The sequence below is a fragment of the Phoenix dactylifera genome, chromosome 8 (assembly GCF_051530095.1).
Source record: "Phoenix dactylifera cultivar Ajwa chromosome 8, Ajwa_hap1_PhDact_Kaust_v1.1, whole genome shotgun sequence".
Lineage (NCBI taxonomy): Eukaryota > Viridiplantae > Streptophyta > Magnoliopsida > Arecales > Arecaceae > Phoenix > Phoenix dactylifera.
In genome coordinates, this window is record NC_143197.1 from 11,000,848 (window position 1) to 11,022,133 (window position 21,286).

A 21,286-nucleotide genomic window follows, 5' to 3' on the forward strand; every position below is an offset into this window, starting at 1 on the left:
ATCTCTCTCTCCTACTTCTTTCCCCCTATTATAAGCTGAAGTCAAAGTAGTATAAAGACATCCCCAAAATCCCGGGCGACCTATAGTAGGGACAAAAGCATTTGTTTTGGGTGTTGTGCCCCATCCATTTCTACTACAATTTGGTAAAGAAAAACTCACTCACCATTTAAATTTTATTATTCTCTCACCCTTCCAATGAAATCACCCACCCTCACTATTTTCTTCTATTATTTACTATCATTATATCCCCACATAGACCACCTTTCCTCACACCTTTTTAGATGAGCATGACTCTCCTGTTATAGCTATTATGTTCTACATTTACCAACTTATATTATCAATCTCATAGAAGGGAAGATGTTCAAAATTTCATACAAGCTTATATACACCTAAGGAAATGATCAACCTTTATGTAGTTGTTAGAGCCTGATAGCTTGTGGAGGACCCTTTTGTTCTGTATCAAAGATTGAGAGTAGGCAGACAATGCTAAGATTGGAGTAGTGCTTGAAATGCTGCTTCAGTAAACTAGGCACACAAGAAGGGCAACTTCTCAAAAACATCTGCTATTGTGGAGCCTGTTCGTTTTTCTACAACTGGGGAGGATCAAAGGGAGCTCATCATATGCCTCAAAATAAACAAAATACTAAGTGGAGAAGTCAAGGGTCATAGATTCCGAGACCGAACATGTTGCGTCACGGACGTTTAAAACCTAATAAACTTATTCATAATTCTTAGCTCAACCTCAGGTGAGCCTCTTGATGTTTCTTCTTTCTTTTCCAATCTTATATATCAGTATGATGTACTTTTATAATGAGACTAAGGCTATGGTAGTGACTGGTGGGGCATTGGGGTGCTTTGGTTATGGCTTGCCGAAAACAAGAAAAAGATGCAGTAGGGCCATTGGGTTAAATTTGGAGTTTTGTGTTGGTGTTGTCAAGACCCAAGTTTTTGATAAGGTTGAGCAAAAAGGATGCAAAGGCAAGTCCCCTGTTTCCACTTGTTGTTCTTCTTCTAATCAAATTAACATGAGACCCACTAAATAGTCTTCAGTGTTGGATTAGGCATTATATATGCTGATCCTTTTCTCTCTTTTTGACCCCTCAATGTCCTCCTTGCCTTTCCAAATTACTTTTGATGACATGAAAGACATAGTTCTCTCCTTTAGCTAATTTTGATATGATTGCCTCTTGAGTTGTTATAATTAGGACTTATACGAGCACGCACCCACGCACTAATCTAATCCCATTGTTTTGTAATCTAAGTTCATAATCCTTTGTGCCTGCCCACTTGTTTCAAGCACATGAAGCAAACAAACCGAAGGTGGCTCCATTGAGGGAGTCAAAGGGAGGAAATCCATGGGGCCTACTAAGGAACCCCCTCATGTGACAGTCACTTGAGCTTTATATTTCCCCCACAAAGCAAGACAAAACTATTGGAAAGAATGTCTTGATTTGGTCAAAAATTTTCCATATTAATTATAAGACCATCCTAACTGCTCCATTTGAAAATTTTGAAGCAGACAAGTAGCTCTTCAGCAATTTGATCCATTTTTATTTCGCTTAAAATGCGGAAGCACATGGCGAAGCTTACGTAGGAAAAGAAGGCCTAGTAGGTCTGTTTTAAATTCACATGTTGAGAAACCGACATGGCCATGCGAATGCAAATTATACGATTAACATATCAATCTCTGCCTTCTCTACTTGGCTTGATTACAACTTTATTCACATCACATTCATACATTATGATGACACATCAGATATATATGTAGAACTCTTTGGTTAGAGGTTAGGACTATCAGAGAAATATAATCCCAAGGCAATCCAATGTGGTTCTGATTCTTAAACAAGGTATTAGGTACTGCAAGGTATCCGACGATATTATATGAATTATGCCCCGAAACTTCTTGATACAAAATTACAAATGCGAAGCAGCGAATAGGTGGAGGATCCACAAAAATTCTGTGCTATCTTTTACACTCCCAATACACGGTATGTCCATGTGCAGCAGATTAATTTAAGAAGAACATTGAAGAGAGGAACTATCAGTTTACTTGAATAGAATAAGGGAAGAACTGAACAGGATTAGCTGACAAAATCTAGTAAGTTTGGAGCATCGTAATACTACTTATTTCCCTTCAATTATGCATTCATAACTACTAAAAGATAAAAAAGAAAATAAAAGCCAGGAATGAATACAATATGAAAGTGCTATTTTAATTTGTGATGCTGGTCATGAATCCATGACATCCCCTATCCCATCTACAATGTCCTTTTCCCTCCGAACATATCCAACAGCACACATTTTAAATCCCCTATACCTCTCTTCACACCCACCCCACTCCATACCCAAACAACCTCACTCATAGCCACTTCTGCCTTCCTTCAGCTCCCTCTCTTCTCTTCTCCTCACCTTTCCAACCAATGTCTTCCTCAAAGTCCTTGGACACCATAGCACAGAAAGCTCAAGGCCACAGCACACCCCTGATGGGCTTCTGCCAAGCTAAAACATCACATTCACCATTCTCTTCATCACCATCAACATCATCTCCAACCCCAGCCACCTCACCTACCGAGAGGAGAGGGAGGAGAAAGCCCACAGAGCCGGGGAGGTTCCTTGGTGTGAGGAGAAGGCCTTGGGGGAGATATGCTGCTGAGATAAGGGACCCTACAACCAAGGAAAGGCATTGGCTTGGGACCTTCGACACAGCCCAAGAGGCTGCCCTGGCCTATGACAGGGCTGCCCTCTCCATGAAAGGCACCCAAGCCAGGACCAACTTCATCTATACCGACACCCCCATCTCCACTTTCCATTCCCTCCTCACTCCTTTCCACTCCCAAAGCTTCATCCCACCACCAATGCCACCACCTCCAACCCAACCACACCACCTCCTTGTCCCTACATCCATGCAAACTACCAATCAGAGTATTCCAAGTGAGTGCCCCATGAGCCACCACTTCGCCTTCCAATCCGGTGGCAACACTAGCACCATGCCCACCTCCAATTCATCGATGGAGACCGACATTGCTAATGACTTCCTATTCTCCGATGACAGCCGGTCCGGTTACTTGAGCAGTATAATCCCTGAGAGCTGCCTCAGGTCCTCGCCAAAACACTCTTCTCCAAGCCAGGATATCAGCAGCTCATGTGAGTTGAATGCCCAAATCCTCTCCCCTCCTAGCCAAGTTCAGAGTCATGGCTCCAACAGTGCCTCCTCTTCTTATTCTGCAACAAATGGGGCTCTTTTTGATGCCTACAGTGGTGGAATGGGTGCAATGACCTCAGTGGACTTCCCTTGCCTCACCGAAATGAACAGTGGGTTTTGGTTGGATGAGCCACTGTGGGAACTTAGTGCATGCGAGTTCCCTGCCACCACTATTAGTAGCATGGGGGATCTTAGCTCTTCCTTGATGCAAGCTCCGGTTTGTGGGTCATTGCCTCAGGTTTCGGACTCCTCTCCACCAGCTTCCTCACTAACTGATGTTTTTGAAGTAGGTTACTCACTCTTTTGAGCACTCAATGCTTGAGAGATGCTTGCTTTCTGGCTTAAAGCTTCAAGACTTTAGTGGTACCGGACATTTCTGTGCTGTTTTTCTTCCCCTTTTGTTTTGGTCCTCTATGGTTCCACGCAAATCAGGAGCCCTCGAAAGGCTTAACTATTTAGGATCGTAGTATGTGCTAGCTGTTGCCTTTAGTAACTTCCTTTCCCTTTCAACTCATGAATGGGCTTGTAAAGACTATGAGTATCTTAGTATCTTGCAATATTTTGTTCTTGGCTATGAAGAAAAGGCTTCATTGTGGGGAAGCATATAAATGATCACTTCTTAATAGTCATTCTAGCTAGCAACATTGCAGATGCTTGGATTGTCATGCTCTTTGTGATGCATATATTATAGATTCAGCGACCGGACCATCTTAAGTTCTTATTATCAGCAAACACTCCCTTAATTCTTAACACAGCTTACAAATTTCTATAGTTTGATTTCAACATTAGTTCTTCCTGGTGTGTGTGTATATATATATATATTTATATATATAGTAGTTACTTTATTCAATATGCAAACTTTATTTAAATAATTAAAATCAAATTTTATTGTCTCAAAGAACCAACTTACATCAAAGTTTAATCAAATCCTTGTCTAAATTAAAGATATCAAATTTGGCCTCTAGTCACTCTCCTGATCATAACCCAGTGTCATCTTAGTTCTCAAAATTTGAAAAAAAAGAAAGGATAATGAGCTCGATAGCTTAGTAAGTAATGAATACCCTATCTAAATAATTCATATAATAATATAAGATATAATAGTAAAACACAAATAACTACGGATCAATGTAAAAACATAACTAATTCGGTTTCAAAATACAAATCCATTAAAAATCTATATCTTTCAAATATTCATATACGTATTTATAAATTTGATTCGAAACGAATCACATTCAACTTAATAGCCTTCAACTATGTCCACATTTATACCCTATGACTAGTCAGAAACAAAATCTTACTTATACTTTGTGGAGTGGGCCGAAATAATGCACTTATATCTTGTGGAGTAGGCCAGATTACCTCACTTATACTTTGTGGAGTGGGCCGGATTGCTGCACTTATATTCTATGGAGTGGGCTGGATTGCTGCACTTATACTCTACGGAGTGGGCCGGAGTACCATATTTATATCCTGTGGAGTGGGCTAGAATACTACATTTATATCGTGTGGCAGGGCTAGAAGCAGAATCAAATGAGCTTAATAATAGTCAGAGTCCCAATGCATAATCCCTAATTGGTAGGGTCCAGTACATAGTCAGGATAAGAGTTCAAATTTGATACATGTCAAATTTCATTTTACCAAATAACATATACATCATAATCCAATCAATATGCATATATGATGTAAGATCATTAAACAATATAACAATAGTCCAAAAAAATTACTCTAGATTACATATTTATTTTTCATTCGAAACATCCTCTCATAATATAGTAGCCCAGCCCAATTTACTTGGGCTAATGGGTCGGTCCCAGAAGAATAGGTCTATTAGCCGGAGCTTATACTGTTGCATCAGGAGAGGAAGAAGAAGACTTCGAATTGGAGTCTTCTTCCTCTTCCAATTTCAGCAAGATCGAAGGCCATCCAAGTTCATCTAAAACTCGAGGGCTTCATCTATTTAATCCTCTTCCTCTATTGAATTCCATCACCAATCTCTCAAGGTATAGCTGCGAATTCCAAGCTTCTTCTCTGAATCTCCTCATTGATTCCTTGCTGGAAATGCTGTCGAAACTTCATCGGACTGAGGTAATGGGTCAAGCTTCTTCTTCCTCTTGGATTTTCGGCTTCATGGCTGCTGCCACTGCTTGATCTGGGGCTGACGAGCCACCGGAATGCATGAAATAGGGCAATCCCTGTTTCACCTTCCTCTTCTTCTAAGCTTAGCCATCTTTGGAAGCCAGTTTGGCCGGGGCTGCGGTCGCCTATGGCCACCGACGAGTAAGAGCCAAGCTGCCATGGCTGCCCCCTTGGACTTGTGGGGAAAGGAGCGGTGGAGGAAAGGAGAAGGGGCGGACAAGCCTCCTTGTTCATGAAGAGAGGAAAGAGGGGGTTTCTCTCTCTTCTCCCCTCTTCTCTCTCTTTCTTTCTTCTCTCTTATTTCTCTCTCTATCTTTTTCTCTAGAATATCTAAGAAACCCAGAATTGGGTCCTGTTGACCTAACCAATGAACCCAAGTTGATTCCTGAAAAGAGGCCCTAAATTGTTCTAGTGCCCGCGTCACCTATTGAACCAATCACTCGACCTTGTCAAGTGTCCATGGAGCCCACTGATGATGAACTATGTTAAACGATCTTAGCCCTGATAGAGTCCATGCCTTATGATTTATTGATTGAATCGCTCAGGCCTGACCCACCTGAAATTGTCGAAAGCTATCATCCGGTTAATCGTCTCTATTTCTTATTATTTTAATTCAATTAAAAATTATAAAATATTTTAATATTCTATACTATGAAATGCTTATCTTGGAATATCTATTATTTTTCTTAAATGATGCATTGACATAAAAAAACTTATGCTTGATTCGGTAAGATAATGAAAGGTTTACTTATCGAGCCGTGTCACTCATATACCTTTATTTTTTTCTCTCTCTAGATGAATAAAGTTAATAGGAACGAAGAATGATCTAGGCTTGGAGTTCGTGCTAATAAGTTTGGCGATATATATAACAAATCAGAACTTTAGTTCTTCAGTTGATTATAAAATTGTAGTCAGTGATTTTCTGAATAGTAAAGATTATGGATTTTGTACTTATGTTTGGATTAGACACTTTGAACCAATATTAGTTTTATTTAATGGATGATAAGATTAGACTTTTAATTATTATATTTTATTTGTGATGGAATTGAAAGCTAAATGTAATGTTGGCTTCATATTATTATAGGTTATACCCCTCGATAGCATGACAATGTCATGCTTCGGATTTGGAGCGTGATACATAAAATTCATAAAATCATATATAAATTGATTAACAACTTATTTGATATAAAAATAATATTATATAAATAAAAAATCTATAAAGGGCAGATCATACTTACCTTGCGAGTGAAACAAAACTATAGGTTCAAATAATTTTGACAATCCCTCTTAGAACCTAGGATTCTGGTGAGTGCTTAACTAAAATCTTTGGTGCGCATCATGAGCTAAGGCCATTGGAATTCAATAGGAGAAGGAGAATAAGGCAACAATGGTGTAGCGGTGGCAATCAACAATACCTATCAACAGTGAGGCGAAGGGGGTGTAGGGTCTTTAAATGGCTGTTGGAGGCTAGGTTTTCTAGCTCCATATAGAAAATCAAAATGGAGGAGTCTGTCTCCTACTCCAAGTCGAACAGGGCTCTATCCTTTTTTTTTCATCTTCTACCCGAACTCTTACATTTGGGCCGACCAAGTGAACTATGCCTAGTTCCTTATTAGCTGGTCGGGTGTTACATTCTCCCCATAAAAGATTTCGTTCTTAAAATTTTATTAATAGAGTCTTCAAAGAGTTGAGGATGCTTCTTCCAAATCAGGTAATCATAGTTCTCAAATCAAAGTTATCGTATCTGACTAATTTTAAAAAAATATAAACCATGCTTTCGTTGCACAACTCTAATCTAAACCGCCAATATTCTCTAGATTCACTAAATGTCTTTCAATGAAAAGATCCGAAAATATCAAATAGATGATGTACAATTTTTTTCTTTATTTAGAAATCCTCCAATAAGATGTCTTAATTCTTCAAATAATTTATTCTATAGTCAATATATATTTACATTCTCGAATAGTGTCTACCCATCTGCACTCATCCTATGTCTGATTCTATATATTATCATTTATCCACTTATGCTCTAATACCATAATAATTGTCACACCCCAAGTCGAAATTGTGAGCCAGGGGTTACGACAACTGTTGCATACTCTCAAAAAACTTTCTCCACAAGTATGCAAGGCATCTCATTTTGATATCATAAACAAGCAGCAAAATAAATTTAAATAATCAATATTCAAACTTTAATTTAAATAACTATAATCAAATTTTAATATCTCATAGAACCAACAATATTTAAAAGATCTTATATCAAACTCTAGTCAAATCCTATTCTAAATTAAAGATATTAAATTTGGCCTATGGTCACTCTTCCGATCATAACCCTGTGCCATTTTAGTTCTCAGAATCGAAAAAAAAGAAAGAATAATGAGCTTGACATTCTTGTAAGTAATGAATAACCTAATTAGATAATTTATGTAATAACGTAAGATACAGTAGTAAAACAGAAATTACTAGGAATCAGTATAGAGACAACCAATTCCGTTTCAAAACACAAATTCATTAAAATTTATATCTTCAAATATTCATATGCGCATTCATAAATTTGATTCAAAACAAATCATATTCAAATCAACACTACCAGAAAACACGCGTATAGTGACGGAGATTCCCGTCACTATACTGTGTTTCCGGTTACTAATATGGAATTTGTGACCGGAGCTCCCGTCACTGACTTCGTTGCAAAAACACGCGTCGCTAAATTCTCCGTGACGGCGGCGATTCCCGTCACTAACCTCCGTGACAGAACCGCCGTCACTAAGCCGTTACAAATTCAAGAATTAAATATTTAAGAAATTATGTATTTCCCGTCACTATCGAGTTGCGGAGTTAGTGACGAAGGCAACTTGGTCACTGATTTTGTCACAGAATGCGGTCACAAGTTTGGTCACTAATCTGTCACGACCTTTAGTGACAGATTTAGTCGTCACAGACATGGTCACACATTTTGTCACTACATTTGTCATTAATCCCGTCACTGACCTAGTGATAAGTTTACGGTCACTAATTGGTTACAAACGCGCTGAGCAAAATCAATTTTTATTGACCAAAATCCTGTCACTAAGTTTATGACTGCTCGTCACAATAGTTGGTAAACAATTTAGTAACCAAAATTTGGTCACCGATCACAATCTAATAACCTGGTACATTTGGTACATTGATTGGCACATAATAATAATAATCATTAATAGCAAAGGCATTCAACATTACGCAAAAGTCATTTTAAATGTCATTCAAAATTGGCATCAACATGTCCTGAATCCATCAAAATCAAAGTCTAAAAATATGTCATAAAGATCAACAGAGATTTCATTCCTCCTAGGAATGCAAAGACCTATCATCTAAGGCAAAAACAATTATAATGAAGCATGATCAGCAGAACCAGAATCACCATTACTCCCCCGATCTGCATGCCTTGGTCCAAAGCCAATCTCTTCTCTCATCTTTTGAAGAACCTCCTCTTGCCATTTTTTCTTTTCCTGCTCAAGAATACGTAGAAGGTCTTCATTAGTGTACAGCTCTGGAGCTTGACTTGTAGAGGTGGAAGCAGATGATGATTGCCCAATAATTCCAGTGAGATCCTCTAGGGGACTAAAGCCATAGACATGGCCATGAGTTGGGACACCAGTTGCCTCAAACCACAAGTCATAATCACGTGGAGGAGCATCTGAGGTGGAGGCATCACCATATTTTTTGGAGTATTCAGCTGAATACTTTGCCTGCCAGTTGATTTAAAAGAAGAGAAAAATATTATGGTGGATCAAACAAGAGATAAACATGAGCAAGCTCAATAATATTTATGAATCATAAAAAAATTATACTTACCATGACAGCTTCACTTCTCTTATCTACATATCCTCCCATGCCTTGCTTTGTCTTATGCGTCCGATTAAAAGATTCAACTATTGTTGGCTCCCTGCCTAACTTTAATTTCTACAAAAGAGAAAAGAAAAAATTCATTAACATTAAGAAGGCATTCAATCTTTACAAAAAACTGAACATAAGGAATTAACCTTTACAAGTTATCTGTTCATTCATCTAATACCAGCAATATTCAAAAAGCATTTAATCTTTACAAAGACAAGGAATACAAGTCAAATCATCCAAATTTACATATGGAATACTATCTGCTTCACATAGAACAAATGTGAATATACATGATCGCCTCTAATGCTAGGAAAGCATGGTACTTCTTAGCAAGCTTTTTGACCAGCTTCTTGATTGCACACTGGAAATAACTCACAACCATGAAGCAACACCACTTTCCACCACTTTCCATTATTCCTTGCAGATGAACAATGATTGTAAAAATGAATAACATGACGAAAAAATTAAAATCCATGAACTTTACATAATCCCAACCCATCAACCCTCAAAATTACAACAATAATCAGTGAAGCAGTCTAAATATACGCAAACCATTGGTAGGACTAACAAATGTGTCAGAATAAAAATGCATAATATTAAGGAGCTCCTCAAGTACAACATTATTTTTGTCTATTTTAGCAACAGTAAATTCGACACAGTGCCCGTATCATGATTTATCCAACCAAGTGATGTGTCCAAGTATCATAATAAAAGCAGCTACTCAGATATATCATAGTTGCTTTCGTCTATTTTAGCAAAAAAAAAAAAATCCCTCCTCTCTTTCTCTGTCTATTTTTGTTTAGATGGCATGTTTATTTATTTATTATTTTCCCCCAAGACAAGTAGGGGCTAACACCCCACCTTTTCTACTCTATACAACCTTAGGGGCTCACTCTAACCAGAACCGAACTACCAACTTCTTGCGCAAATGGCAAGAGATGATGCTATCCGAGTAACTACTCGGCAGTACGATTGTTTAGTAATCGATCCTTCAAACTTGTGTCAGCTCTTCTTCTTACCATGCTATCCTCAAATTTTTTTAATGCTCCTTTGCATTGCTTATGCAGAAACTCTAACAATGTTTCTCTTAAATTATATACCCAACACTGCACACAGTTCATGTTATTCTACAATTTAACATCCATCCATTTCACATTATTTCCATAAGAGATGCTCATCTTATTTCCTTTGGCTCTTTGTCCTGTGGTATAGGACATGAAGCATCATGTCATATTTTGGTTATGACCCTCCTGATCAAATATGATCTATTTTGTAGTGACTGTATCTAATATATGGGTAACCAAAAATTGAAACCATGATATATCAAACAGCCACTTAGCTAAATCAGTTGGCTATATATAGAACCTTTTATTTGACCATATGTTTATATCCTCTTATCTTTATTTCTGGAGTTTGCTGGTTCATTGTTCTGCTTAAACATCATAGAATATATGAGAAACTGGATCTTTATATTATCAAAATAAGTTTTTGTGATCACATCTTGTGTCTCAGCTACAGCTACTATAAAAGATTTGGGTTGGCTTCTAAAGCCAAAAATAGAGTAGTTTGAGCCAATACTTAAAAGAATTTAGTAGTGCTCAATTGCCTAGGAAAAAATTAGCAGCGCTTGATGCGTTAGGTTCTATTATATAATTTATTAAAAGGTCAAGCTGAAGCAAAAATTATGAAATAGATACAAGGGAAATAAGTTGTTTCTCTTATCTCTTGTCCATCTACGTTGTATAAGTCTTGCTAAATCTATGTCCTTCAAAAATGGGATCTTGTTTCTGAAAATTGTCCCAGAAGTAAAATGGCTTCCTCTTACAAATGGAATGCCTTGTCCAATCAACTTGAGATCTAATATGCAACTGAGCCCCTAGCTTCATGGCATCTATGTAACCATGTTAGGATGAATGGTGCATCTCATTATGTTCTAAGAAGAATACAAATTTTGCTACAGAATTGGACCCGCTAAGTAAAGATCCTGCAAGTTCATAAGAGAAGCAGAATAATCACATTATGTCCTCCCTAGAACAGCATGATCTGCAGGAATCATTAGATGGGGTTAAGATTAGAAAGCATTCATCTGTGACGTTTTGCCTAGAATATAATTGGCATTGCATCCTTTTCAATTCAATGTGTGGTTAAGATTAGAAGTTTCTCCACACCTCTCCCTCTCTCTCTCTCTTTCTCTCTCCGGGCTTGGGCAAAATCTACCGGGATCGAGCTTGAAGAGGAGGAGGAGGAGAAAACTCTTACCGTCCGGGGAGGTTGTGAGTCGGTGACCGGAGCCGCGGAGGTTGCCGTCCGGGGGAGAAGGACGCGAAGAGCCGCCGGCCGGTCGTTGAAGAGGCGACGACACCGAGAGGAGGCGGCTATCAGGCTCTCAGCGAGGGAAAAGGGGGGGCGGGGGCGGCGGCGGCGGGCGGCTCTCAGCGAAGGAGGGGGGCCGGCGGCGGCGGCTCTCAGAGAGGGAGGGGGGTGCGGCGGCGGCTCTCAGCGAGGGGGTGCGGCGACGGCTCTCAGCGAGGGAGGGCGGCGACGGCTCTCAGCGAGGGAGGGGGGTCGGCGGCGGCGGCTCTCAGCGAGGGAGGGGGGGGTGCGGCGGCGGCTCTCAGCGAGGGAGGGGGGGGTGCGGCGGCGGCTCTCAGCGAGGGAGGGGGGGCGAGGGAGTGGGGGGGGGGGGGGGGGGGGCGGCGGCTGCTCTCAGCGAGGGACGGGACGGGAAGGGAAGGGAAAGAAAGGTTAGGGTTTTTTATTTAAGTCGGTTTGCAAGCTGATTTGGGCTAAATCGTGATTTGGGCTAAATCGGTTTGCAAGCCAAATTTCATATTAATTTTTTTTTTTTATTTATAAGGCTGATTGGATGGGACTTGCAAGGCAAAAATATTTTTGAACTATAAAGTATGGTAAAAAAATTCTATAAAACAGGAAACTTGCAATAGGGGTGCAAATGGGTCATGGCCGACACCATGAGATTTTAAAATGAGAAGAAGAAATTTGAGTTTTATAGAGAGCGATTGGAATTTGGATTATCGAAGAAATTTGGGCGGAACGGCGGGCACACTTAGTTTCATTTTGGATATTCCTCCTTTTATTTTTTCTTTTAATTTAGGTTTACTCAAAAATAATATTTTTAATATTTTTGGAATTAAAAATTAAATTTGGTGACAGAAATTTTTGTCAATAATCTGTTACTGCCAAAAATAATCTTTTAAAAATTTATAAATACTAGGGTTACTATATTTGTGACGGCTGCATTTGTCACTGTCTGGTTGCAATTTTGGTTATCATATTGCTGACAGATATCCCGTCACTATGATGGTCACTAAGGTTTGGCGCCCATCCTACCCGCGCATTTTGTGACCGGTCTGTCACTAAACGGTCACTAAGTTTACACCACGGTGACCAAATTTCTGTCGGTCACTAATCCGTCACAAATAGTAACTGATAACGGTCCGTCACTAATTTTCCGTCACTATACGCGTGTTTTCTGGTAGTGCAACAGCCTTTAAATATGGCCACACATATACCTTGTGGCCAGGCGAGAAACAAAACCACACTTATACCCTACGGAGTGAGCTAGAATACCACACTTATACCCTATAGAGTGAAACAAAATACTATATTTATACTCTACGGAGTGGACCAAAATACCATATTTATACTCTATGACGGGGCTAGAAGCAGAATCAATGAGCTCAATAATAGTCAGAGTGCCAATGCATAACACCCAATTAGTAGGGTTCAATACATAGTCAGGCTAAGAGTTGAAATTTAATACATGTTAAAGTTCTTTTTACAAAATAATATATACATCATAATCCAATCAAAATATTCATATATGATGTAAGATCATTAAACAACATAACAATAGTCCAAAAAAATATTACTTTGAATTACATATTTATTTTCCATTCTAAACACCATCTCATAAAATTTATAAAATCACATATAAATCGATGAACAACTTGTTTGATATAAAAATAATATTATAAAAATAAAAAATCTGAAAAAAGTAGGTCATTACTTATCTTACGAGCGAAACCAAACTATAGGTTTAAATAATTTCGACAATCCCTTTTAGAACTTAAGACTTTGGTGAGCACTCAACTGAAATCTTCGGTGAGCATCGTGAGTCAAAACTGTTGGAAGTCAAGAGGAGAAGGAAAAGAAACTAATGGTGGTCTAATAGTGGTAATCGGTAAAACCTGTCATTTTGAGGCGAAAGGGGGTGTAGGGGTCTTCAAATAGTCGTTGGAGGCTCGGTTTCCTACCTTCTGTGGAAAATCGAGATGGAGGAGGAGACTACCTCTTACTTCAAGTAGAACATGGCTCTATTATTTTTTTCCATCTCCTACTCCAACTCTTATGTTAGAGCCAGCCAAGTGGACTAGGCCCAATTCTTTATTAGCTGGCTGGGTATTACGATTACTAAATACCAACAGTGATGTCTTGGTTGGGGGTATCTTCTAGTTTATATGGAAAAATGGTAGTGTAGATGAAAGTGATTCAACTATTAGAATGTTGTGCATACCTGATCATTTAGTTTAAAGCATCTACATAGTACATGCAAAAATAATAAATAATAAAAGAAATATGTACACTTGTGGATTAGTTCTAGCATGATTAAACACATGAGAAGTAGGAATTTGTGCAGGCATGACAAAATTAACATGTCTTGCATTAACATGATTCTACTCATGCTCAGGTATTTTCTTGGATGAACTTATCCTCTATGAGTGACACTATATTATACCAGGAGTGTAAGTAAGAGATAACGCAAATCTTTGGTTATGCTTACTCCAATTAAAGCAAGTTACATAACCCCTACAGTGAAGTTGAGGTAGTTGCATCGAATGTGCAAGTGTCTCCCCCTACATCATGTGCAAATCGACCCTGCTCATATATCTACAATTTGGTAACATATAAATTGAGTCTCATTCAAAAATTTGAAATAGAAATGCAGATATACTTTTTTTTAAAAAAAAACCAAAAATTACTTGTCACTCAATGCTCTAGATTTCACATGGCCGCCTCTTATTTTTTAGCACTTGGCTCTTCGAGTATCCTTACTAGCTTCACTAAATGCTTATGGGTTGTTGAGGAAGCAAGTAAAGTTGTATATAATGAAGTCGATAAGTAATAGATTTTCAAGAATAAAAAGAACGTGGACGCCATGCATGCGTCCTTCTATCCAGCAACCATCTATATGGTATTCTTCTACCGTCACAACTCAAGACCTCACCCAAAATAGCTAGCTGGAAGGTATTATTTGTGTTCCTTGATCCTATATAAGTACCTAAAATCTACCTAGTGAATAATCGATGTGGGACTAAACATACGTTCGCACGGATTCTCACATACTTCCTTCATTAAAGACTTGATGTCCTCGTCAAACTAAGGGTTCAAATTAATTCAAATCTATTCACAGACATCATGATCAGCCTGTGGTCAGCTCCAATGGATCCGTGCTGCAGTGTCTCCTAATCCACATAAGTTATGGGCCGGCGGCTAGGGATCTGGCTCCGGCCAAGGACTGCTGTAGGGAAGGGCTGAATCTCTTGGTGACGAATGCCGATGGCAGCAGTGGTTGGAAAAGGAGAGAAAAACAATAAAAATAGGGGACATGAATAGGGGACGTGAACATGGGATGCAAATAGAGGGTTTCTTGGTCGATTTCCGGTCTTTTTGGCCGATAGGGGTCATATCATCAGGGAAGATGAAGAGAGGGGGGTACCAAGGCTCTTACCTACTTTGGCAAGTACGACAGCCGGATTTCTAATGAACACAATAAGGGGATGCAGCAATTTCGAAGGGAGAAAAGAGAGAGAAGGAGGTGTGATCATCATTAATGGAGAGCCATAGAGGGGAGGGGAGTACGTTTTATAGAGGAGCCCTAGGGTCTCGACGACCCTAGGACTCTAACTTCTTCCCGGAGACGTCGGAGAGGAGAAAGTAGTCTTCTGCTGCTGGGTCGCCTGCTCGTTGGGCCAACCATGGGCCGGTCAAGTGGATCAAGCCCAGACGGGCCTTCATAAGAATTATTTTATATATTATTGTTACCCATGATCGGAAGCCTTCATAAGAATTATTTTATATATTATTGTTACCCATGATCGGAAATTAAGGCAGTTGGATGTGAAAAATACTTAATTTGTTATATGGAAAGTTAAATGAAGAAAATTTTGGGGCTCAACCACCAATTTGTTTTTGATCTTAATCATCCCAAACATGTTTCAGAGTCGCATCATGCGATTCTGCGACAAGTACCCTGAGCTTTGTTTTGGAATTTTGGACAGCTCTTGCTGCCATGGATTTTAGATGCAGTCATGCTAATCCCTGAATATTTAATGGAGAATCTCCTCCAATATAATTATTCTTCTGCTATATGTTGATGAAATTATTTTGACCGGTTCATCATCACCTGCTATTCAATCAGTGATTTTTCAATTTTTCCTCACAGTTCTCTATGACCTCGGTGGTATTCACTGCTTTCTTGGGATTGGAGTTTCGCATGCACGAGAACATTTGCTCAACGTAGTCAAGGTTTGTACTTTCTTTGCTCTCTCATTCGGATATGTTAAAGTGCAAACCAGCTGCTACTCTCGTTGCTTTTGGTAAGGAACTCTCTTTATGATGTTTTATTGCTTCTAGATCCTAATTTCCGGTATTGTAGCACTGTTGGTGCACTACAATACGTCACTTTTACACATCCAAGTATCACTTATGAAGTTCAATAGATCTATTAGTTTATGCCTGCACCCTGAGATATTAACTTCTAGGCAGTGATATTCTCAAATATCTAGAGGAGACCATTGTTTATGGTATTCAGTTTTTTGCCTTGAGGTTGGGCGACAACTTAAAGAAAGAAGAGGAAAGATGTGGGATTTCGAATTTCTTCACACACAACAAGGTCTTAATACAAAGTTCTTCTTGGATTGAAGTTCAAGGCACAAGAGCTTGTTTTTCTTCATTCATATCACCTATAGGGTGTCTAATACTTCTACAAAGTTAGGATTTCTCTCTTTGAGGGTAGGCTATTAACTTTGTAGGTTGACAGGATTTCTCTCTTTGAGGGTAGGCTATTAACTTTGTAGGTTGACTTGTTGATACATTTTTTTTGTAGAATTTCTCTTGTGTCCTTAGAATTTTCTTGTTGCTTGATTTCATTGATTAGTGGATTCCTAATTGGCGCCCTATGATTTTCCCATTCTTTGAATGGTTCTCCACATAAATGGTTGGCATGTCTACTTTCTTGGTTGCTTGGTTTTGCTACTTCTATTGAGTTGTTGGTTGTTATTGTGCAGCAAGCTTGTGAATATTATCTATAGCTTGCCTAGAGGGAAAGGTAACACTTCCCAACAGAGATCAACTCTCCCAAATTCATGATCAATTTTTGCATCAAGATGATGGAGGTTGATTCCCTATGACAATTGTTAGCAATCCATATCAAAGTTACTCTTCATTAAACTTCCCATTTGCTTTCAGTGCCTTCATGACAAAATGTTCATGGAAAACAGGCCTATAAAAACTAAAAATTTGCGTACGTCCATACTGGAAAAAAGGTGAGAAAGACGGTTGGAACTCTGTGAGACTTATTGTCCATTTATAACAAATAGAATATTTTATATTTTTTGAGAAGAAGAAGGAAAAGAATGCTCTTATAATGTTCGTGCACCTTCCCATTTTTCTATAAAATGGAAAATGTGTAGATCAAGATCAACGACTTAGCATAAACATCAATGGTTGTAAACCTACCATCAAGTATTACTATGTCAGCCATGACTGCAAACTGCTGGTATTGGAAGTTTTCCAACATGAAAAACCACACTTGATTGTTGCGGACAATTTAATGGTGCCTGGCTTCTAAATTATAAAATTTATTAAACTGTTTGAAGCTCCAAACCATAATGTCAAAACAAGCAAAAAAAATTTTTATTACTTGCATGCAGATATAGTTACATTGCATGTTGTTTTATTCTAGGAGATGGTATGAAGGCATCAAGGCAAGCAGGTCATAGAGGCATTTATTTCCTTTGCATGTACTAGCAAATGATGTAATACTGCTATGTTGGCAAGGTTCTATACTATATCCTCAGTTACAGAGTTTCAGGGGAAGACTCTCAATGTGATTGGACATGATAACTATACTGCTCGCTATAACTTTATGCCTCAGATTTACCAGGATCAGGCACTAGATGCTCACTCGCTTCAGTGGGTTTTTCAGAAATGCTCTTCTTGTCAGCCAGTTCTACATCTGAATTCAAAGTAGCTGCAGGCATCGCTTCCATGTCCTGGTTGGTAACTTCTGGTTTTGGTTCATCCTTATTGGCATTCATGTAAATGAAGTAAATTATCATTTGCGCCATTCCGAACACGAAGCCCACCACATTGGGTAACTGATTCAATCATTCAAGAATAACATGGTAAGCAAACAATGAAATATAAGGTGCAATCTAAGCAATGCATGGATTGGTGTGAGATGGAAACTTACTGCCACAAAGATATTCTTCAAGAGAAGGCCATAACAGAACCATGCTACTGCATTGAGAGTAAGGAAGAAGGACAATGGAAATGGCATGTACTCCACACTTCTAGTTTTTATTACTAGTTTCTGCAACAAATGTTTGACAGAAGTAAGATGCTAGTTCGATACACTGATCTCAGAAGCAAGTTATATGGTTGTCATCTTGTTGGCTGCTAATTGTTAGTTCAGACAGCTTGCAACATTCTTCCTCAGGGTGTCCCTTGCAATCAAGGTCTGGTAAATTTGTTCGAAATAAATGAAAGATGCAATATATATGTATGAAAGATTGGTGATTGACTGCTGCTATCCACAAGCAATACAGACTGAGAGGACACATCACCAAAAAAGGGTTGAATCTAGATTCGCCATCTCGATACCAAATTCCATACTAATATCATACTGGTATATATAGTAATGGTACACTCGGTACAGAGATGGTTTGGCATACTAAAACTTAGTATGTCCCCCATCCGAGTCTCGGTTTAGTATCAATATAGTCTTGTGCAGTACACCTCGGCATGGCAAACTTTGGTTAAATCTCTACCGATCTTAGCAGCCTGAATCGAGGCATTTTATTTTAATAGTGCTGATGGTGTCACCTAACAAAATAGTCATCATTTTTAATGTTATTTCATGCTGACGATGATTACAATCATTTGCTAGTGTTGTTGTTTATTAGTATTATCTTTGCAAATGTTTTTGTACATATGACAGTCAGTACGTGGTTCAATCATAACATGGGCTTACTCACAATGATGCTCAGAGGAGCCACAAATACGCTGACGGCAAAGGTCGCACAAATCCATCCAACAGTTTGGAATCGCCACCTTCCCTTCACGAATATTAGAGAGAAAAGAACTAGGGATCCGTACAACCCCACATTGAATAAGAATATTAACTTTAATGTGAAAGCCTGCAAAAACTTCTTTTCATCATTAGCTATTGTATTCAATAATTCATGCAGGAGCATGGAAGAAAGAAAGTGATTTTACTTTTAAGCTGATATGCATATAAAAAGAAATAAAGTTCATAGTGCTGTCTGACCGTAAATTAGCAAGTGAAAAGATTCACGACTGCAGTTTGACTACCAAGAAAATGTGATATTTTGTATGATTGTCATTAATTTTAGGTGACAAAATGTGGTTTTATACATATATTCTATTTGGAGGTATTAATGACACTGAAAAGATAATTTAAATCTTGCAAGAGGGGTACATAAAATTATTTTATCTATCTGTTCCATATCATTGTTAATCTAAGTGATGAAATTTATATGAAGAAAAAAATTAGAGGAAGAACATTTCAGCTGCTAGATTGAGTTTTACTAACCAATCCTTCCAAAAAGTTTGAAGTCTCAAATTCTATTCATTGAACAAATGCATGGCTTGTAAGTTGAAGATCTGCATTATTCATTATGATTTACAATACTTCACATGATAAAAATCAAATATCTATTCGTCAGATATTGATGTTTAGGTGGATATATATATATATCAAGTAGGCACAAAATGAAAGACACTGATATTGCAGGTACGCTACAATGTGCTATGGGTCACATAAACTGAAAATCTAAACAAGTGATTTTGATCTAAATATGAGACACATGGACGTAGTCTAATTTGGATATGAATGTCTAAATGGTGAAGGACATCAAGATAGTGCCATGATTTGAAAAATTATGTGATTTAGTTTTTAGACATTTTAGTCTCCAGATGTTGTAAAACTTGCTTAAGGCACATACTTTAAAAGTGATACTTCATCATTGATTTAGAGTCAAGGCCTCAATCATCCAGGAATGCTGATGTTAGATAACTTTTCAGGCCCGGCTGGGCCAAACTGGGCCACCGTTCATTTGTATCGGCCTTTTCATCCTGGCTCCATCGATCATTAGGGCCGGAAACCCTAGACTGGTTTTCTGGAGTCACGTTGCTTGGCCTGTCAACTTGTGTCCATGCAAGAATGATTAATCATCTTTCGCAACATCAATGGCTATAGGCACTCTATTTTTCTTTTATCCATCTGCACAGCTCTCGAAGTGGTCATGGCACGATCCAACAGTTGACATTGCATGAGAGGTAAACCATTCTTTCGTACGAAAGATACATCCCGAATCCGTCCATTGATGCTTTTTCTTGCTACCTCAAAGCCCAAATATGTTATTATTACTATTTATTTTATTTTCTTAGTAAAGCCTAAACGTGGAGTGGTCACCTTTTATTCCCGTTTCTTTAGATAGTTTGAGCAGTATTATCGAGCTCTTGCTAGAAGAGAGGCTTCAACGTACCATGGCTTTCTTGGGAGCATAAGTGAGGTATATTGATAAGTAGATACATTCGATGAGGCATGTAGCAGAGTTGATGGTGAGCAACAGCACATCCTTGGTGAGGAGGCCATAATAAAGCCACAGCTGGGCACTGAATAATGCCACCACATATGGTATTGATTGGAACGACTCCGTCGATTTCCTCTTGTACACCCTATAAAATGTTGGCCTGCCCAAAAAAAGGGTAGAGAGAGAAAAGTTCAGCAACATGATCAAGTGACAATGGAAAAAAAAAAAAACCAAACAAAAATATAATAAATAGTAAATATCGAGAAGAGCATACATGGGGGCTAGGACCACCAAGAATGATATGATGTTACCTGTGAAAGAAAACCAACAAAGTTTAGTTGCTAGAAACTTAGGAGGGTTGTATCGCAACATATCTTGATTTTATAAGGTTCGTGCGCATTAAACATTGGATGCGATCTGTTGGTGAATATTGAAGCTTGGTATACAATTCTAACGTTCCTCAGATTCCATAATGGCAGGAGCCTCATGCTCGGGCTATCCTTTTTATTACTTTATTATGTTCAAGATGAGGGCTAAAAGATTTTTGAAATATTCCAAGATAACCTAATATTCGAGCCAATGTATAAATAATACAGTGATCGGCCAAAATATTGATGACTCACATACTCGATAATTTAAAACAAGATTAGCCATTCCTTTAAACAAAAACCAAAATTGCTAAATAATGGTGATAATAATGCTCTTCGTGGTGATCGTGCGTGCGTGCATGTGTGTGTGTGTGAGAGAGAGAGAGAGAGAAAGAGGAAAGAGGACCACCTAGAAGACCAACTCCAAAAGCCGGTGGATTTTCAATAGTAATTACTAGCATCTCTGGGCTGGGGGCTTTTCTTGATCTTTCAAGAAAATGAAAGAACAAAGAGAATCTAATGATACAGAGGCAATAGCATGGCTGTGTGAGTGCGAATCCACCCTAACCTGGCTCTGTTATATACCCCTATACAAACAATAAAGGTAGTCAGAATGGCTCATGCAATGTCTGTTCTGCGATCAATTAGGAGGGACACGGCCTCCCTTTTACTCTTGCCAACCTCAATTATATAGGCCAAATAAATTTGGTACACCTGGAGTCTAGTGACAGTCTAGGTACGTGTCCCTCGTAAGGGCATTGCAGCCAAATCAAATCATAAATAACTTGCATCAAATCAACTGGTCCATCTCTCTGGCGGATCGATCCAAGTTTTTGATATCA

The 21,286-nt window shown here is 38.6% G+C and overlaps 3 protein-coding genes across 3 annotated transcripts; 1 reads left to right on the forward strand and 2 right to left on the reverse strand.

Moving 5' to 3' along the window:
• The first annotated feature begins 2,269 nt into the window (after positions 1-2,269).
• On the forward strand, positions 2,270-3,831 carry LOC103716054 (ethylene-responsive transcription factor FZP-like). Its single transcript, XM_008803902.4, has one exon. The coding sequence runs from the start codon at positions 2,421-2,423 to the stop codon at positions 3,507-3,509; it is 1,089 nt and encodes a 362-aa protein (XP_008802124.4). The 5' UTR covers positions 2,270-2,420; the 3' UTR covers positions 3,510-3,831.
• Positions 3,832-8,553: 4,722 nt separating this feature from the next.
• LOC148702661 (uncharacterized) lies at positions 8,554-9,303 on the reverse strand. Its single transcript, XM_088702776.1, has 2 exons — positions 9,173-9,303; positions 8,554-9,066 (listed from the first exon to the last, which is right to left on the reverse strand). Exons 1-2 carry the CDS (start codon positions 9,209-9,211, stop codon positions 8,704-8,706), a joined length of 402 nt encoding a protein of 133 aa, XP_088558902.1. The 5' UTR covers positions 9,212-9,303; the 3' UTR covers positions 8,554-8,703.
• Positions 9,304-17,296: 7,993 nt separating this feature from the next.
• LOC103716042 (bidirectional sugar transporter SWEET14-like) lies at positions 17,297-20,993 on the reverse strand. Its single transcript, XM_008803887.5, has 6 exons — positions 20,854-20,993; positions 20,351-20,387; positions 20,029-20,236; positions 18,496-18,657; positions 17,712-17,831; positions 17,297-17,616 (listed from the first exon to the last, which is right to left on the reverse strand). Exons 1-6 carry the CDS (start codon positions 20,903-20,905, stop codon positions 17,383-17,385), a joined length of 813 nt encoding a protein of 270 aa, XP_008802109.3. The 5' UTR covers positions 20,906-20,993; the 3' UTR covers positions 17,297-17,382.
• Between the last annotated feature and the right edge of the window lie 293 nt (positions 20,994-21,286).

Excerpts from the sequence above, each read along its gene's own strand:
- LOC148702661 (XM_088702776.1), bottom strand. The coding sequence starts at position 9,211 with ATGGGAGGATATGTAGATAAGAGAAGTGAAGCTGTCATG. Across the intron at positions 9,067-9,172 it reads AGAGAAGTGAAGCTGTCATG|GCAAAGTATTCAGCTGAATA; the intron begins GTAAGTATAATT and ends ATCAACTGGCAG.
- LOC103716042 (XM_008803887.5), bottom strand. The coding sequence starts at position 20,905 with ATGCTAGTAATTACTATTGAAAATCCACCGGCTTTTGGAGTTGGTCTT. Across the intron at positions 20,237-20,350 it reads TTGGTGGTCCTAGCCCCCAT|GCCAACATTTTATAGGGTGT; the intron begins GTATGCTCTTCT and ends TTTTTTGGGCAG. Across the intron at positions 17,617-17,711 it reads TGAAGAATATCTTTGTGGCA|TTACCCAATGTGGTGGGCTT; the intron begins GTAAGTTTCCAT and ends TGATTGAATCAG.
- LOC103716054 (XM_008803902.4), top strand. The coding sequence starts at position 2,421 with ATGTCTTCCTCAAAGTCCTTGGACACCATAGCACAGAAAGCTCAAGGC.